The 20,844-nt window shown below is 37.1% G+C and overlaps 1 protein-coding gene across 1 annotated transcript in view; it reads left to right on the forward strand.

The window, feature by feature from the left end:
* LOC128687511 (probable glutamate receptor) overlaps nt 1-20,844 on the forward strand; it is a 180,100-nt gene that overhangs the window by 93,945 nt on the left and 65,311 nt on the right. Inside the window, exons 4-5 of the mRNA XM_070083858.1 lie at nt 11,137-11,295; nt 18,658-18,748. Of these exons, the coding sequence (XP_069939959.1) occupies nt 11,137-11,295; nt 18,658-18,748 (250 nt within the window). The remainder of the gene's footprint in view (nt 1-11,136; nt 11,296-18,657; nt 18,749-20,844) is intronic.

The raw sequence follows: 20,844 nt of genomic DNA on the forward strand, positions 1-20,844 counted from the left end.
CCTTACCCCGCAACAATGTAGAAAATGCTGGTGCTTCAACCACCCGACGAAATATTGCAGGTCAGAGGCAGAATCTCCTGTCTATTGTGTTGCTGACCATAGCAGTCCATCCTGCAGCCTCCCTCCCTCATGCCTTAACTGCAATGAGGCGCAACTGGCCTATTCTCTCCATTGCCCGATTTTCTTAAGAGAAAGAGATTTGTTCTCTTAAAGAGAAAGGAGGCTTCACTCACGCCATGGCAGTTTCCCATCTCCGTCTCCAAAGAAGGCTCCCACAGCACTCTTATTCCAGGGTTCTTAGACGGCCCCAGACATTGGAGGTGCCTGCTTCCATAATTGTGTGTATGCTCCTTACTTTTGCCGTCATTTCACTGTCTAACCCTTTTACGGTCCTGGGCTCTGGGCTCTGGGCTCTCTCTACTTCTTCACCTTCCCACTCACATGTTTCAACGTCTCAGCGCCCCTTCCAATTTAAATCGATGCCACATACATCTCCAAAATCCACATCTTCATTTATGTTAAAATATCCTTCAACTCCCAAAACCACATGACATTCCTTATGTTCTCTCCTTATCTCCAAGACTTGGCCTTTACCTCGAGATGCATCTGATACTGTTCTGGAAGCTCATCCACCCCCAAGTTCAGTTGCTCCCTTGCCTGTCCCTCCAGAAATTTCTGCCTGCCATGACACCTAAACCCCTTCTTCGGTGTCTTCCGTTGTCTTTGAACTTTTTACCAAAACTACATTTTCTCCCTCCACCACAGGTCTCTCTCTCTGCCTTCTCTCCCATCTCAGACTATTGAAGCCATCTCCGCTTTTATAGAGGAAGCATAACCCATGATAGACACCAGTCCACCCTCGACACCTCACATACACACCTTCCGTGCCTTTCTTCACATCGTCTTTCTTCATGTCGTCCCAATACTTCACTCCTTACTAGTTTCCCAGTCCCTCCACATGTTGATTTTACTGACTTTTCTGGTCTGTAGACACCTAAAAAAAGTTACTGTTATGCTCTCTTAGCTGATCATGACTCATATTCGAGTCCTCAGGGGTAATCGGGAAGAGCTTCAGGTGTTGCTCTCCATCGGATCCATTCTCGATGGGACTTTTAATGAAAGTGCACTTCTTGTGCACCAAGGTATGCCACATTCTCGGATCCTTGTCCAAACTTCGCTACTTTATACTGCAGCCTGGATCTACTTGGATAAGTGCTATGCTCACTATGTTTTTCTCATCGGCCATTATCTATTTCAGACGTGGCAACTCTGAATTCTTCCCTACCTCCACCTCTCCTCTTATTAGGAGATTTTAATGCTTATCATTTCCACTGGGAAGGGTTTCACCGTGACTCTTGTGGTGATCAGTTAGAGGCTCTTTTCACTTCTCGTCTCCTCGATGTTATAATACGGGTACTCCCACTCATTTCGACTTTCGCACTTAAACTCTCTCTTGCATAGATCTCTCAATTTGCTCCACCGCAAATGCACTAGACATTATCTGGTCAGTGCTCCCTGAATTTATATGACATCGATCATTTTCTGTCTTCTTATATATATTCTCGACCTCATCATTGACAGTTTTTAGTGAAGAACTTCTCGTGTGGAAAAATTTCAAATTTTCTTGAAATTAGTGTGTAAAAATATAATAGTGCTTATAAAACGTAGTGTTGGTGTGAGTTTAAGAAAAAATTCAAATGACAGAAGAATCAACACACCGGGAGTGCAATGTAAAATGTCGTAATATGAACTTGAAATTGAGAATGTTGCCAAATTTAATCGTGTGCCATCGTAGCCGACGAAGAATGAATGGGAAATAATTGGAAACCATGAAAAGAGTGAATGTCGTGGGTATCTGGAAGTGTTCAGATCCATATTAATTCGGCCATAATAGGGCTGATAAGTAAGGTAATACAGTGGACCCCCGGTTAACGATATTTTTTCACTCCAGAAGTATGTTCAGGTGCCAGTACTGACCGAATTTGTTCCCATAAGGAATATTGTGAAGTAGATTAGTCCATTTCAGACCCCCAAACATACACGTACAAACGCACTTACATAAATACACTTACATAATTGGTCGCATTCGGAGGTGATCGAAATGCGGGGGTCCACTGTACTGGACGTAGTGATTCATCGAGTGCATCTAATCCTCGCCCCATGAAGTATAATATCAACTCATCATTTAGGTAGTATATCTAATATTGGCCAGTATTCAGTATATCTACCTGCTAGGGACGCGTTAGAATATATTACCAGGATAATAACTTGGTAAGTAAATATTTTTTACAATTATGTATACTCTCTTAATGTTCTGCTTTATGTAATAAATAGTGTACCAACAAACTTCTTGATATCAAGTCAGTAAATCAAAATTATACAGTCCACAACCTAATTTACCAGTGTTACTGGATTAATTTTTTATAATAATTCTGGAACTACATGTTTTTAGTTTTATGGTCCAGATTGTGAGTGTGGGAAGGTGAGGGACAGTGATGCGACCCACTGTTACTAAAGTCCCACCTGCCTCCGAGGTACAACTAGTATCAGGCAGTGTAATAACTGTTTTAGTTGTACTGAGAGTTCCTCCCAACTATGTGTGTGTGCAATAATTCAGGATTGTACCTGTGAACCTCACACACACAGTTTCTGACGTCTCTTTTATCCTCAACTACTGAGCTATTACAACTATTTTCGTCCTCGGTTTTAACCGCATCCTTGAGTATAATCCCTCAAACCTCAAGTAGGCGTCTTCAGAAATGTGTGCCTTGGTGGTCTCCTACTTGTGTTCGTGCAGTGCGCTTGAAACGTGCTACATGAGGCCGATATACCTAGAATAGGATCACAGACCAACTCCTTCATTTTAAACGGACGAGGGCGATTGCCCTACGTGTCATCCGAGAAGCTAAACACACCTGTTGGCAGGATTATGTTTCTAACGTTATTCGACTTCCTATATGAGTGCAGTTTGGAAAAAAGTACATAAACTAAGTGGCTCCGAGTCTTAGGATTGCCGATGGCAGCATCGCAAAATCATCTTGTCTGTATAACTCAGGATCTCCATTTATGCCCTTCGTTTCTTTCCAAGTCTGCCAGAGACTTCAGATTTTTTTCTAGTAAAGAAGAGTTTTATAATGTGCCTTTATACTTCTAGAACTAGAGTCGACACTCTGCTTGCCGAACGTCGGCAGCTGGGCCTTATGGCATTCATATTCTTTTGCGTCAGCATTTACATCCGTCAGCCATCGCAATCTTCTTACGTCTTTTTAATCTTATTTGGTGGCATATGGTTCTTCCCCAGCTGTAGAAAACTGCCGTTGTTCTGCCTTTTCATAAACCAGGCACTTCGAGCCATCATGCCTCACACTATCGTCCCATTGCTCTTACCAGAGCAGTTTGCAAATTTATGGAACGTGTGCTATTTAGAGACACAATAGTCTCTCCACTCGTCAATTTAGCTTTCATAAGTGCCGCTCCACTACTGACCCCTTACTCTGCTTAAATACCTATGTCTCTAATGCCTTTGCTAGTAACCACTCGGTTATTACAGTCTTTCTAGAACTTGAAAAGGCATATGACACTACTTGGAGACATTACATCTTGGCCCAAGTTCATTCTTTAATAAGCCTCCGAGTAATCTGCCACTTTTCCTTAAAAACTTCTTACCTGAGAGACATTTCCTGGTTCAGGTTAATAATTTGCTTTCCCTGGACTTCGTCCAAGCTGAAGGTGTCCCTCAGAGATGTGTCCTTAGCATCACTCTTTTCTTCCTTGCTATAAATGATCTGGCCTCTGTTCTACCATCTAATAAAATGTCATCACTTTATGTCACTCCTGTGCAGGAGCTGAAGTTGCCTAGTAGCAGCCTCGCTCCAGAATGCTGCCAGCCGTGTTTCCCATTGGGCCACTAGGCATAGGTTTAAATTTCTGGTGCCAAACGCACCAAATTACTTTCACCAGACTTTCTGTTGTCTCTGATACTCCGTTGTACCTGTATGGCTCCCTTATCCTTGAGCGTGTTACGGTCAGATTTCTCGGCCTTCTGTTTGATTGTTGGCTGTCCTGGAAACCTCACATTACCTCCCTGAAAGCAACTTGCCATAGCCAGGTGAACCTCCTTAAAACCCTCGCTCATCTTTCGTGGGGATGGGGAGTTGGATCGTTGAACTCTTGAATTCTCCTTCGATTGCATTCAACCCTAATTTTGTCGAAACTAGGCTATGGCAACCAGATATATTCTACGGCCTCTCCCACAACTCTTTCTAGACTTGAACCCATCCATCATCAGGGATTACGTTTATGTCATGGTTTAATGTCCGCTCTCATAACCTTCACGATCCTTCTACGTACAGGATAGTAACGGATGTGAGAAGGGGGTCTATTATTTGTTCACTGCCCCTATTTACTCCATCCCTTTTTTCTTCGTTTTAACTCGCTCTTGACTACTTTTCAGTTGTCCCCTTTATATATGCATCTATCATTTAACTTTTCTCTTCCCCCTTGGGAGGTTCCGACAATTCGTTTCTGTTCTTCTCCACTGCCGTGCACGACAGCCCAAATTCCTTCAGTGGCTTCTCGCTCCCTTTTTCCTAACCACTTCTGGTCTCATTCTCTGTTCGTTGCAGTTTACATTGATGGTTCTAAATCTTCCGACGGTGTCGGGTTTGCAACTTTGTACTCGGAGATTGTTGTACGAGGTTATTTATTAGACTCAACCAGCATCTTCACGGCTGAACTGTATGCAGTTCTTATTGCGATTATCCATATTGCGTCCAGGCCTACCTCAACGTCTGTAATTGTCTCAGTCTCCTTTAGTGCTTTGCAGCTATAAAAAAATAATTTGCCTCATCCACTAGTTCTTTGTATACAACTTTTACTGCACTGTATTTATAGCAAAAACAAAGAAATCGTTTTCTGCTGAGTACCTGAGCATGTTGACGTTCAAGGCACCTGAGGTCAGTGGTCACCTGCGGTCATACCTGTCCTAAGCTCAGGGAGTTAGCGTGGGGTGTTACCAAGCACCATGGCTTGTTGTAGTGTTTTAGAAGCTCAGGTTAAAGTGTTGAAGAAGGAGGTTCTACTTCTTCAGGAGGAAAATAGGAGACTGAAGCTTCGCCTAGATGAGTTTGGGAGCGAGTGTGAGATGGATTTAGCTGGTAAGGAGGAAATGGTGATTAGCAGTGATAGTGGCAGCCGCTTTAAGTGGCAAGTGGTTCACAGTTCAGGAAGAAGGAAGATAAGGAGGGTTAACAGAGAAGATGTGAAGGTAGGAAATCGATTCTCTGTTCACCAGGACGAGTTCACTTCAGTGGTTAGTGAGGTTGAAGGTACCACTGATTTTCCTGCTAATCAAGGTAAGAATATTTTAATAGTAGGAGATTCTCAGGTAAGACATATGGACCATGATTTTTATAACAGAGACAGAAAGGTCAGACAGAGGGTGTGCCTTCCTGGAGCTGGTGTTGGTGACATAGTCAGCAGGTTGGATAATATTATGTCAGGTAATGGGAACAAGCCCATTATCTGACTTAGTGCTGGGGGAAATGACATTGGGAAGGGCAGGAGACAGAAGATGCTGGATAAGTACAGGTCAGCCATATAAGTAGTTAGGTCTAAGGGAGGGATCCCAGTCATATGTAGCATCTTGTCTAGAAAGGGAGTGGGCAATGAATGGATGTCTAGGGCAATTGATATAAATTGCTGGCGAGACAGGTACTGCAAGGATCTTGCAATCCCATTCATTGATAACTGGGACCTATTCTTTGGCAAACGTGATATGTATGTAAGGGATGGGGTTCATCTCTCTGGGGATGGAGTGGTTGCATGAGCCAATTCGATTGCGAGGGTAATTGATGACTTGTCTTAAAATTTAAACTGATAGATTATAGAGATATGGGTGTTTGTGGGAAACAATCAGGCTGCAGTATTAGGGTTAAAAACAGCAGTTATTACCGGGATACCTCAGGGATATGTTTAAAAGACAATATCCAGAATAAAGTTGCTAGTAATGGCAAATCAGTTGATCAACAAACAAAGAGAGATAGTAGAGGGCAACGAGCGACTAGCTCCCTTAAGGTTTACTGTACAAATAGTAGGAGTCTAAGAAATAAGATAGATGAGCTAAGATTACTTGCAAGTGTAGGTAATATAGATATTATTGGTATAACAGAGACCAGGTTCAACCTGAAAGATAGAGAAATGCCTTCTGAATGCAACATACAAGGTTATAAACTATTCCACACTGATAGGGTCAACAGGAAGGGTGGTGGAGTGGCGACGTATGTCAGAGAAAATTTAAATTGTTGTCTTAGACATGATATAAGATTAGAAACATCGAACACAGAATCTGTTTGGCTACAGTTTCTCGAGGGACATAACAAATTAATTTTGGGTGTGATTTATAGGCCCCCAAACCTTGATAGGGAGTGCAGTAAGCTGTTATGGGACGAAATTCATACAGCATCTAGATATGAAAATGTTGTGATAATGGGAGATTTTAACTTTAGACAAATTGACTGGAACAGTATGACAGGAAATGTTGAGTCTAGTGACTTTCTTGATACGGTTCAGGATTGCTTTTTAGAACAGGATGTGACAGAACCAACTAGAGGAAACAATCTGCTTGACTTGGTTCTTGCCAACAAAGAGTCACTAATTAATAATCTTGAAATTAATGATGAACTTGGGGAAAGTGATCACAAATCACTTAGTTTCAATATATCATGGAATTACCCAGATAAATGCAATCAAATCTCTGTCCCAGATTTTCGCTTGGCCGACTTCATGGGACTGAAAAATTACCTGGGTGGGCTAAATTGGGATGTAATGACTATGAGTCAGGTAGGTGATCTCTGCTGCCAATATGACGTTTTTCAGAGCATAGTTCTAGCTGCCCAGACAACTTTTGTTCCGAGGAGGAAAATTAGATCCAATAAAAATGATCCCAAATGGATGAACAATAGATTAAAACATCTCATTGGTCAAAATAGAGGCATAAATAGGCGTATCAAAAGAAGGGATGGGCAGTTAAGAAATCAGTATATTCAGTTAAAGAGAGAAATAAAGAAAGGAATAAGAAAAGCAAAAAGAGATTATGAGGGTAAGGTCGCAGGGGATTCAAAGACTATCCCAAAAGGGTTCTTTCAGGTATACAGAAGTAAGATTAGGGACAAGATTGGCCCACTTAAGAGTAACTCTGGTCAGATCACTGACAGTGATAGGGATATGTGTGAAATTCTCAATACCTACTTCCTCTCAGTTTTCACCCATGAAAATACTAGCGATATTCCTGAAATAATAGATTATGTAGAACAGGACGATACTAAACTATGCACGATTGCAGTAACTAGTGACATGGTCCTCAGACAAATAGAGAAACTAAAACCTAACAAATCCCCAGGCCCTGATAAACTGTTTGCAAGGGTGTTAAAGGAATGTAAAGAGGAACTTAGCATACCTTTGGCTAATCCCTTAAACATATCGCTACAAACTGGCATAGTGCCTGATAAGTGGAAAATGGCAAATGTAATACTTATTTACAAGGCAGGTGAAAGGTCCTTGGCTTCGAACTATAGACCAATAATCCTCACCTCCATAGTGGGAAAATTTATGCAATCAATAATTGCCGAAGCAATTCGTAGCCATCTTGATAGGCACAGACTGATTAATGAATCTCAACACGGTTTTACGAAGGGGCGTTCCTGTCTTACGAATTTACTAATATTTTTCACTAAGGTGTTTGAGGAGGTAGATCATGGTAATGAATATGATATTGTGTATATGGCCTTCAGTAAGGCTTTCAGTAGAGTTCCACATCAGAGGCTATTGAGGAACTTTAAGGCACAAGGAATAGAAGGAGAAATTTTTTCCTGGGTAGATGCATGGCTGACAAATAGGCAGCAGAGAGTTTGCATAAATGGGGAGAAATCAGAATGGGGGCACGTCACAAGCGGTGTTCCTCAGTGGTCAGTGTTGGGCGGCCCGTTGTTGCTCACAATTTACATAAACAACATAGATGAGGGAATAAAAACCGACATAAGCAAATTTGCTGATGACACCAAAATAGGCCGTACAATCCATTTTAATAAATGATTTGAATAGACTCATGCAATGGTTGGAGAAATGGCAGTTGCAGCTTAATATTTACAAACGCAAAGTTCTAAATGTTGGACAGGAAAATAACCATGTGACATATAAACGAAATAATGTAGATCTTAATACTACTGATTGCGAAAAGGATTTAGGAGTTCTGGTTAGCAGTAATCTAAAACCAAGACAACAGTGCATTAGTGTTCGCAATAAAGCTAACAGAATTCTTGGCTTCATATCTAGAAGTATAAATAATAGAAGTCCTCAGGTTGTTCTTCAACTCTATATATCCTTGGTTAGGCCTCATTTAGACTATGCTGCTCAGTTCTGGTCACCGTATTACAGAATGGATATAAATGCTCTGGAAAACGTACAGAGGAGGATGACAAAGATGATCCCATGTATCAGAAATCTTCCCAATGAGGATAGACTGAGGGCCCTGAATCTGCACTCTCTCGAAAGGCGTAGAATTAGGGGGGATATGATCGAGGTGTATAAATGGAAAACAGGAATAAATAAAGCGGATGTAAATAGCGCGCTGAAAATTTCCAGTCAAGACAGGACTCGCAGCAATGGTTTCAAGTTGGAAAAATTCAGATTCAGGAAGGATATAGGAAAGCACTGATTTGGTATTAGAGTTGTGGATGAGTGAAACAAACTCCCGAGTACAGTTATTGAGGCTAAAACGTGGTGTAGTTTTAAAAATAGGTTAGATAAATACAAGAGTGGGTGTAGGTGAGTGTGAGTTAGACCTACTAGCTTGTGCTGCTGGGTCTGGTGCCGTGCTCCTTCCTTGAGTGAAGGTGACCAGACTGGGTGGGTCATTGGGCTAATCCTGTGGGGGGGCGGACATGGACCTGCTCTGCATGGGTCAGTAGGCCTGTTGCAATGTTCCTTCTTTCTTATGTTCTGATGTTAACTAGTTGGCAGACGATCAGCGGTACACGACCTTCCTGTCTATTATAGAGGTAGCCCATTCTTCTGTAATCTCTAGCCACCTTTGCAACGGTTGGCAACAACACTGGTCTAAATTGATTCATAACAAATTACACTCTATCAAGCCGAGTTTAGGATCCTGGTCTTCTTATCATCTATGTTGTGACAGGATGCGAAGACGGGAGATTACGCTTTCCCGTCTTCGCATCGGGCACACAGGTCTCACTCGTGTATCTCATGGAGAGGCACCCAGTTCCACTATGTGAGAATTGTCAGGTTCCAGTTTCAGTGTGCCATATTCTGCTGGACTGTCCAATTTATCAGCAAGTATGCAGAATTTACCTTCGACGTCATCACCACTAACACCCTTATTTAATCTTCCCTCCTCACTGATGGCCCCATCTTTGACAAAGACTCCCTCTTTGACTTTTTGACAACAGTATATTTAATACACAACCTTTGATAATGCTTCATTTAGCACTCTTCACCGACCTTACAACTTCTACCTTGCAGTGCTATATGACCCTGGTGCTTTAACATTGACTATAATAAATGTGTTCAATAATAGCATAAAAAAGTAGCAACAACTCGGTTTTATTTAAAAACGCCTTGGTTAGTGAAGTATTATGTAGTATGTAGACAGAATCTCTAAGACATTATGTAGACAGAATCTCTGTAAGACATTATGTAGACAGAATCTCTAAGACATTATGTAGACAGAATCTCTGTAAGACATTATGTAGACAGAATCTCTGTAAGACATTATGTAGACAGAATCTCTGTAAGACATTATGTAGACAGAATCTCTGTAAGACATTATGTAGACAGAATCTCTGTAAGACATTATGTAGACAGAGTCTCTGTAAGACATTATGTAGACAGAATCTCTGTAAGACATTATGTAGACAGAATCTCTGTAAGACATTATGTAGACAGAATCTCTGTAAGACATTATGTAGACAGAATCTCTGTAAGACATTATGTAGACAGAATCTCTGTAAGACATTATGTAGACAGAATCTCTGTAAGACATTATGTAGACAGAATCTCTGTAAGACATTATGTAGACAGAATCTCTGTAAGACATTATGTAGACAGAATCTCTGTAAGACATTATGTAGACAGAATCTCTGTAAGACATTATGTAGACAGAATCTCTGTAAGACATTATGTAGACAGAATCTCTGTAAGACATTATGTAGACAGTCTTTAAGACATCAGGTAGACCTCGTCCATCAACATTATGCTTCATATAAGTAGATATAAAAGAAGTATGATGATTACAGATATGTTATCGGTCACCTTGTCAAATAATTTTTGTGCTTTTATAATAATGGATATAATATCTGAACGGTAATTAATTCATGAACTCATTCATAAGTACTGGCAATTATTGTTTATAACCAGTCACCATCATCGTTACAAGCTGCGCTTATTCATTCATGAAAATAGTCTTTACTCGTGTGTTTACTTTTACTGGGTTGCCAGATATTAATTCAGCCCGGGAGAGATTGTCCAGGAACTTCTTTCCGCAACTGTACATGGAGTATATATATCGTTAAGAATTACATGGGTAAAGAAATCTTCCCCTGCTTGTTTGCCCTCTCCTTGCTCTGCTCTGCTGAGTATCTTGCTGAATTAATTACAACCAGAGGCTACAGGCCATTAACCTACAACCTGCATTCGTAATATCAAATAAAATTATCTACAAAAGTATATTAATGAAGATGAGCCAACTCAGACAAATTATTAATATGAAACAAAGAAAGTAATAATTATGAAATGGCCAAGTCAAAACGAATTTTATGTCCTGAGCAGCGCTGAGCGATGAAGATCAAGTAAACAAACAATATAGAAGGCAGAAAATCCATTTAATACGTAAACTTTATCATGATAATTGCTGTTTTCTTGTCATAGATAATTAGCTGTGGAAGAAATTTTTAGCAGTGTTTTCCTTTTAATTAGATGATGAAGAATTCTTAATGTAGAAAGAAAAAACGACTAAAGTCATACTGCTTAATAGACAAAAACACATTAACACTCCAGCAGATAGGAATAACCTAATTAAGGTAATTTTATGGACATATAAATTAACTGCGTCAAATCTGTCAGGTTTCAACATAGACCACATTTGCTGGTAGCGTCAGAGGGAAACGCATTTCATAAGATGAAAGTGTGTGATGATCCTGAGGCTCCAGGAGTGCCAAGGATCCACTTCACGGGTCCTATGGCACAACTTCTGGATTATCTTGCTAAAGCTCTCAACTTTTCGTAAGTATAAATTGATAATAGTCATTATTTAATGTAATTAATAATAAGGTGTTATTTAGTTTTAATAAAATAATATTTCTGTTTATATACTGAGTAAAAAAGTAAATAAATTAAAAAATAAAATAAATAAAACAAATAAACATTTTTACCACTGGAACAAATATTTACTTTTGTTTATCCCGAAATTAAGAAGTTCAACACTTTTTTACTGAGCTCCAGAGTTTCTGATAGGAAGGTTGCACAGAAACACTACTGTGTTCACGCTGCACCAGATGCCACTGTCTGTGACCTAATTATCCTGTCTCAGCTCCTGCCACAAAGCCACTCTATGAACTTGTTTCATGTCGTAATAAACGCCTATAAATGAATAATCAAACAGGTAGATGGGAGGCTTGAACTGTGGGGCCACGACATTGACAAGTCCAACTCTTTATTGCTGAGTTACGGAGTTTGTAATAGTAAAGTTCTTAGAAAGGACTATTGTGCTCTCCTGCGTTAATCTTCGTTAATATATATATATATATATATATATATATATATATATATATATATATATATATATATATATATATATATATATATATATATATATATATATATATATGTATATATATATATATATATATATATATATATATATATATATATATATATATATATATTTATATATATATATATATATATATATATATATATATATATATATATGTCGTGCCGAATAGGCAGAACTTGCGATCTTGGCTTAAATAGCAACGCTCATCTTGCCATATAGGACAAGTGAAAATTTGTGTATGCAATAATTTGGCCAAAATCATTCTGAACCTAACGAAAAAATATATATTTCACTGTGTTTGTTTAGTATTAAAATACTGTAAACAAATCTAAAATATATTTAGTTAGGTTAGGCTAAAATAAATTGTTCTTGTTATAATAAGGTTAGGTAAGTTTTCTAAGATTCTTTTGATGCAAAATTATAAATTTTTACATTATCATTAATGAAAAAAATATATCTTTAAAAGTATAAGAGAAAATTTTAGAAAGGACTTAATTTTAAATGAGTTCTTGCTAATTGACCAGTTTTACATATTCGGCACGACATATATATATATATATATATATATATATATATATATATATATATATATATATATATATATATATATATATATATATATATATATATATATTTACATGTCGTGCCGAATAGGCAGAACTTGCGATCTTGGCTTAAATAGCAACGCTCATCTTGCCATATAGGACAAGTGAAAATTTGTGAATGCAATAATTTCGCCAAAATCATTCTGAACCAAACGAAAAAAATATATTTCACTGTGTTTGTTTAGTATTAAATTATTGTAAACAAATCTAAAATATATTTAGTTAGGTTAGGCTAAAATAAACTGTTCTTGGTATAATAAGGTTAGGTAAGTTTTCTAATATTCTTTTGGTGCAAAATTAAAAATTTTTACATTATCATTAATGAAAAATATATATCTTTAAACGTATAACAAAAAATTTTAGAAAGGACTTAATTTTAAATGAGTTGTTGCTAATTGACCAGTTTTACATATACGGCACGACATATATATATATATATATATATATATATATATATATATATATATATATATATATATATATATATATATATATATATATATATATATATATATATATATGCAATGCAATAACATCACAGTAAACAGGTGATTTCAGAATATGCAAAACAACCACTCTGAAAGAATAGAGAAATTCCAAGCGCTTTCGTGACTACTCACATTATCAAGGAACTATGAAAGTAAAGCATCCAAGGAAGCTATATAAGGGGTCTGGCCAGCACCTCACTATCAGATCCCACAACGGTTAAACACCTGACGCGCGCCGACCCAACTTGGATAGGTCCTTTGTACAACTCACTCACAAACTATTCTACCCAAGAAAATTTAAAAATTATTATTTGTCCAGTGTATTAAATTCTTCCCAAATTCTATTAATTATAAATGGATCTAATTTATATAAACCAAAGGAAATATTCATATTATTGTCAAAACTGCTTTTTATGAAACAAGATTCAATTATATTCCTGTCGACCATGGACTTGCTTGATACTACTTTCTCAACTTTTTGAAAATCAATTGGATGGTTAAAATCTCTTACATGAATAAATAGAGCATTGGAATCTTGTCCAGTTCTAATGCTATATTTATGTTGTTTTAATCTTAGTTCGAGATTTTTACCAGTTTGACCGTAATATACTTTATCGCAAATTTTACAAGGAATCTTATAGACACATCCATCAGCATTTTGGGGGGAATCCTTTATCAAAAGTTTTTTTACTGCATCAAGATTTTTGAATACAACTTTAATATTAAAAGTCTTAAGAAGAGAAGGCATATCAACCAAGTTTTCATGGTAAGGGAGAACCAACATATTTTTAGTTGAATAAGGCTGGTTGTCCCTTTTTGGATTGTAAAAAGTATTTCTAGCAATTTTAAAAGATTTATCAATTACATTTCTTGGGTATTTTAAAACATTACCTATCTCTTGGATGATACTGAAACCTATTCTAAACTTTGGAAAAATCCCCTAGAAACCGTTAACAGCAATTTCAATAAAACAATAAAACATCTACTGAAAGGCAAAGATGAATTGGTCAAACAATTTACTTCCACTAATCCATCTTTACCTTACATGTATGGACTAATAAAAACACACAAACCAGGGAATCCAGTCAGACCAATTATTAGCTCCATAGGGTCAGTTTCATATAAATTATCCAAATGGCTTGTTGATATTTTGAGCCCTATTGTTGGCAAAATTTCTAACTTTAATATTAAAAACAACATAGACTTGGTTGATAAATTAAGCTCCTTGACTGACTTAAATGATTTTAACATGGTTAGTTTTGATGTAACTTCTTTGTTTACGAAAGTTCCTGTTGATGATTTATTAAGTTTCTTATCTGAAGAACTCGTTAACTATGATTTACCATTGCCAGTTCCTACTATCATTAAACTTATTAAACTTTGCATTGTTGATGCAAAATTTGTATTTAATGATAAGTTTTACACTCAGAAGTTTGGTATGGCAATGGGAAATCCTCTTTCACCTGTTCTTAGTAACCTATACATGAAAATTTTTGAAACAAGGTTGCTTAACACAGTCCTCCCTAATAGAGCTAAATGGTTCAGATATGTTGATGATATTTTGTGTCTCATGCCCAAAAATGTAGATATACACCATTTCCTTGGAAAATTAAATAGCTTAGCCCATTCTATAAACTTTACTGTTGAGTTTGAAGAAAATAACTCATTGCCTTTTCTAGATGTTTTAATTATTAAGGGTAATAATGAATTCAAATTTTAAATTTACAGAAAACCTAAAAATAACTGTTCCTATGTCCACTATTATTCCTCGCATCAAGATAGAGTCAAGCTGTCTGTTTTCTCATCAATGTTTTTGAGAGCTTTACGAATTTGTAGTCCTGAGTTCATAGATGAGGAAATATTCAAAATTTATGAAATAGGTAATGATTTAAAATACCCATGAAATGTAATTGATAAATCTTTTAAAATTGCTAGAAATACTTTTTACAATCCAAAAAGGGACAACCAGCCTTATTCAACTAAAAATATGTTGGTTCTCCCTTACCATGAAAACTTGGTTGATATGCCTTCTCTTCTTAAGACTTTTAATATTAAAGTTGTATTCAAAAATCTTGATACAGTAAAAAAACTTTTGATAAAGAATTCCCCCCAAAATGCTGATGGATGTGTCTATAAGATTCCTTGTAAAATTTGCGATAAAGTTTATTACGGTCAAACTGGTAAAAATCTCGAACTAAGATTAAAACAACATAAATATAGCATTAGAACTGGACAAGATTCCAATGCTCTATTTATTCATGTAAGAGATTTTAACCATCCAATTGATTTTCAAAAAGTTGAGAAAGTAGTATCAAGCAAGTCCATGGTCGACAGGAATATAATTGAATCTTGTTTCATAAAAAGCAGTTTTGACAATAATATGAATATTTCCTTTGGTTTATATAAATTAGATCCATTTATAATTAATAGAATTTGGGAAGAATTTAATACACTGGACAAATAATAATTTTTAAATTTTCTTGGGTAGAATAGTTTGTGGGTGAGTTTTGCAAAGGACCTATCCAAGTTGGGTCGGCGCGCGTCAGGTGTTTAACCGTTGTGGGATCTGATAGTGAGGTGCTGGCCAGACCCCTTATATAGCTTCCTTGGATGCTTTACTTTCATAGTTCCTTGATAATGTGAGTAGTCACGAAAGCGCTTGGAATTTCTCTGTTCTTTCAGAGTGGTTGTTTTGCATATATATATATATATATATATATATATATATATATATATATATATATATATATATATATATATATATATATATATATATATATATATATATACATATATATATATGTATATATATATATATATATATATATATATATATATATATATATATATATATATATATATATATATATATATATATATATATATATATATATATAGGTAGTAGGTTGGTAGACAGCAACCGCCCAGGGAGGTACTACCGTCCTGCCAAGTGAGTGTAAAACGAAAGCCTGTAATTGTTTTACATGATGGTAGGATTGCTGGTGTCCTTTTTTTTCTGTCTCATGAACATGCAAGATTTCAGGTACGTCTTGCTACTTCTACTTACACTTAGGTCACACTACACATACATGTACAAGCACATATATACACACCCCTCTGGGTTTTCTTCTATTTTCTTTCTAGTTCTTATTCTTGTTTATTTCCTCTTATCTCCATGGGGAAGTGGAACAGAATTCTTCCTCCGTAAGCCATGCGTGTTGTAAGAGGCGACTAAAATGCCGGGAGCAAGGGGCTAGTAACCTTTTCTCCTGTACATATTACTAAATGTAAAAGGAGAAACTTTCGTTTTTCCTTTTGGGCCACCCCGCCTTGGTGGGATACAGCCGGTGTGTTGAAAAAAAAAATATATATATATATATATATATATATATATATATATATATATATATATATATATATATATATATATATATATATATATATATATATATATATATATATATATATATATATATATAGGTAGTAGGTTTGTAGACAGCAACCGCCCAGGGAGGTACTACCGTCCTGCCAAGTGAGTGTAAAACGAAATCCTGTAACTGTTTTCGTGATGGTAGGATTGCTGGTGTCCTTTTTTCTGTCTCATGAACATGCAAGATTTCAGGTACGTCTTGCTACTTCTACTTACACTTAGGTCACACTACACATACATGTACAAGCACATATATACACACCCCTCTGGGTTTTCTTCTATTTTCTTTCTAGTTCTTATTCTTGTTTATTTCCTCTTATTTCCATGGGGAAGTGGAACAGAATTCTTCCTCTGTAAGCCATGAGTGTTGTAAAGAGGCAACTAAACTTCCGGGAGCAGGGGGCTAGTAACCTCTTCTCCTGTATATATTACTGAATGTAAAAGGAGAAACTTTCGTTTTTCCTTTTGGGCCACCCCGCCTCGGTGGGATACGGCCGGTGTGTTGAAAGATATATATATATATATATATATATATATATATATATATATATATATATATATATATATATATATATATATATATATATATATATATATATATATATATATATATATATATATATATATATATCGATTTGGAAAAGGCGTGTGACAGCATGGATAGAGGGGCATTGTGGCTGATGTTGCAGATGTATGGATTAGGAGGTAGGTTACTGAAAGCAGTGAGAAGTTTTTACGAGGACAGCGAGGCTTAGGTTAGAGTATGTAGGAGAGAGGGAGATTATTTCCCAGTAAACGTAGGCCTTAGGCTAGGATGTGTGATGTCACCGTGATTGTTCATTATATTTAAAGATGGGGGCTGTAAGAGAAGTGAATATTCGGGTGTTGGCAAGATGTGTGAGGTTAAAAGATTAAAAATCTAACACAAAGTGGGAGGTATCACAGTTGCTTTATGTTGATGACACTGTACTTTTGGCAGGTTATGAAGAGAAGTTGCAGATGTTGGTAGATTAGCTTGGTAGGGTATGTAAAAATAGAAAATTAAAAGTGAGTATAGGAAATAGTAAGGTGATGAGAAAAACAAAAAAAAAATTAGCAAACGAAAGATTGGATATCAGAGTGAAGGGAGAGAGTATGAAGGAGGTGAATGTATTCAGATATTTAGAAGTGAACGTGTCAGCAGATGGGTCTATGAAAGATGAGATGAATTATAGAATTGACGACGGGAAAAAGGAGAGTGGTGCACTGAGGAGTCTGTGGCGACAAAGAACTTTGTCCAGGGAACCAAAGAGGGGAATGTTGGAGAGTATAGTTATAATTATATAATGCAGAGAATTCGTAGTTTGGAAATTAGGAGGAGATGAGGGATTAACAAAACTATTATCCAGAGGGCTGAGGAATGAGTGAATGGGTTCTTGAGGTGGTTCGGACATGAAGAAAGGATGGAACAAAATAGAATTACTTTGAGAGTGTATAAATCTGTAGTCTGTCTAGGTCTTTCTGAAACTTATAACTGTCCTCGCCTATTAGTCATCCCATTAGTTTTACATCATCCACAAACAGCGACATATATAATTTAATATATAGTGGTAAGCCATTCACCATTATTAGGAACAGTGACGGTTCTTGCACGAATTCTTGTAGAACAGCGCTCATTACTTTCTCCCACTTTCATGTCTCATCCCTTACTGTCATTTGTGTGATAAATAGTTTGAAAACCGACAAGTATCTCAATCTTCAACTTGTCGGTTTTCAAACCAATTATCACATTTGTCAGACACTGCAACATTATGGGAACTTGATACAAGGAATTTTACAATATTTGTCCAACCTTTGGACGAAGACCTACTTATACTAGTGGATGGTTCCACTGTGATCCTGCATCCTCCTGCTTCGACTCACCTGACTACAGTATATAAGCCACTTCTCCGGCCCTATGCTGTACTTTCTACAAGAGTGATGGACTGAACACATCGATTCCAGGCTAAGGGACTGATTAACTCAAACTCCTCCTCTATTCGCCCCCTCTCTTCTTTGTATTGGACTGAAGAAGCCAGTATGTGGCGAAACGTTTCTTTAATTAATAAAGATTCCCATCAGTTGCATAAGTGTCTTAATCTTCAACTTACTGTTATTGTCTGCCTTCTATTATACTGGTATACCTAGAACACTCTCCATTATAACAATGCCTATTCCTTAAATTTCTGGCTATGTCTTGTATAGCACAGAATCAAATGCTTCACTCTGTGTGCGTGTGTGTTAATATCAAAACATATATCTCCTCAGCTACAGCAACGTCCGGCCTCCTGATGGGTTCTGGGGCGCTAAGCTCGGCAATGGGTCCTGGTCCGGCATGGTAGGAATGGTAATGAGAGAGGTAAGTGTAGTGATGCAGAAATTTATGTAAACATATAAACTTATGTTTACTTTAATCCTCAAAATATGGATTAAAATAAACTCTGATACAGTCAGTGGTTACTTTATTAGGTTCACCCTTCTAGTTCTGGGATACCGAAGAAAACTGTCATATGACAGTTTTCTAAACACTAGCCACGCTGCACGAAAACTATTTATTCCGATAACGAATACAAATGATCCATCAGTCACTAGGGATACGATAATCAAACAGGTAGACCGATTAATTAAGGCAAAATAAATCCCCGGGCACTGATGAATTTTTTTCAAGGGTTCTTGAGTGTAAAATGGAACTTTATGGACCATTAACTAACATTTTTAATATATCTCTTGAAACAGGTGTAGTGTCTGTACGTGGAAGATGGCTAGTGTAATTCCTATTTATAAATGAGAGGACAAGTCATTACCGTCAAATTACCGCCCAGTAAGCCTGACCTCAATTGTTAGCAAATTCTTAGAGTCATTTATAGCTGATATTGTAAGAAGCCATCTTGATAAGCATAATTTGATCTATGTTACTCAGTATGGATTAACGAGGAGACCGTTCCTTCCTAACTAATTTGCTAACTTTCTTCAGTAAACCATTTGAGGCTGTTGATGATAAAGAATTCGATATTATTTATTTGGATTTTAGTAAAACTTTTGATAAAGTACCACACAAAATACTGTTAAAGAATGTGGCATCTTATATTACTGAGGGAAAATTGCTCTCATGGATCGAGTCATGGCTCACCAACACTCCACAAAGGTGGCAACAAAGCAATTATAAAGAACTACAGACCGATTACGCTGTCAGAAAAACGCATTCCGCTTGAACAAAAAAAATGTAAAATAAATAATGAATAACTTGATTTTAATTAAAAATAAATAAAATAAAAATTGGCCGCTGTGGTTCCAGTAGGATGTTAGGACAGGAGTATATTATGCCCAGGATGGTCTTCTGTGATGTTTTAGACGAAATGGTGTTGGTTATCCTGGGTGGCAGTGTTCGTCCGATGTTCTGGAATTCCTGTCACTACTTGGTCGTTGTACCACAATTCAGATTTCAGAGGTGAGGAGTCGTAATGTCCTACTATGTCCTTAAGACAGGGATCTTGTTCCAGTTAACTAGCGTCTACCCTGGCTGACCAGGCCAGCAGCAGAGCTGATAATAAAGAAAACAACACTGGTTACAAAAGGGTTAAATAAGTATAACATTGAAGAGAGACAAAGGGTGGTATTCTGCTTCAATGTCATTGCTGGTAACCAGGTAAATTATTAACAATGAACAGAAATACTCCTGGTAGATCACCTTACCTGATCAGGAGAAGAGTGAAGGTGAAGTAATTCTCCATCATCCCACACCAGATAAGGTTAATATTACCAAGAGGCGGTAACCCCTAATGGTTCCTGGGCGTCTGAACAACCATAGCCCTCATATTTTAATGGCTTTTCACTCACAGTGCTAACATCCCATATCAATATCACAAATCATACTAATTACACAACCCAGGGAAACACGGGTTTAGAACAGTCCCTCCTGTCTGTCCCAGCTACTGGACCACTATAACAAGGTCCTGGATGCTTTAGAGGATAAACGAGTGCAGATGTAGTATACACAGACGCTGCAAAAGCGTTCGACAGGTGCGACAATGGTGTAATAACACACAAAATGCGTGACAAAGGAATAAGAGGAAAAGTTGGTAGATGGATTTACAACTTCCTGACAAATAGAACACAAAGTGCAATAGTAAACAAGCGGCTACAGTGAAAAGCTGTGTTCCACAAGACGCAGTACTCGCTCCCATCCTGTTCCTCATCCTCATATCTGACACAGACAGATGTAAGCCATAGCTCCATCTCTTACTTTATTGATGACACACGAATTGCCATCGAGTACACTGCAAGACTCCAAGCGGACATCAGCCAAATCTTTAAATAGGCCGAAGAAAACAATATGAAGTTCAGTGAAGAGAAATTTTAATTTCTCAGACATGGAAAACTTGAAGAAATTAAGAGTAAAGACTATCACAGTAAAGCAAAAAACTAATGTGAAAGATCTGGGAGTGATAATGTCAG

The sequence above is a fragment of the Cherax quadricarinatus genome, chromosome 11, assembly GCF_038502225.1.
Source record: "Cherax quadricarinatus isolate ZL_2023a chromosome 11, ASM3850222v1, whole genome shotgun sequence".
Lineage (NCBI taxonomy): Eukaryota > Metazoa > Arthropoda > Malacostraca > Decapoda > Parastacidae > Cherax > Cherax quadricarinatus.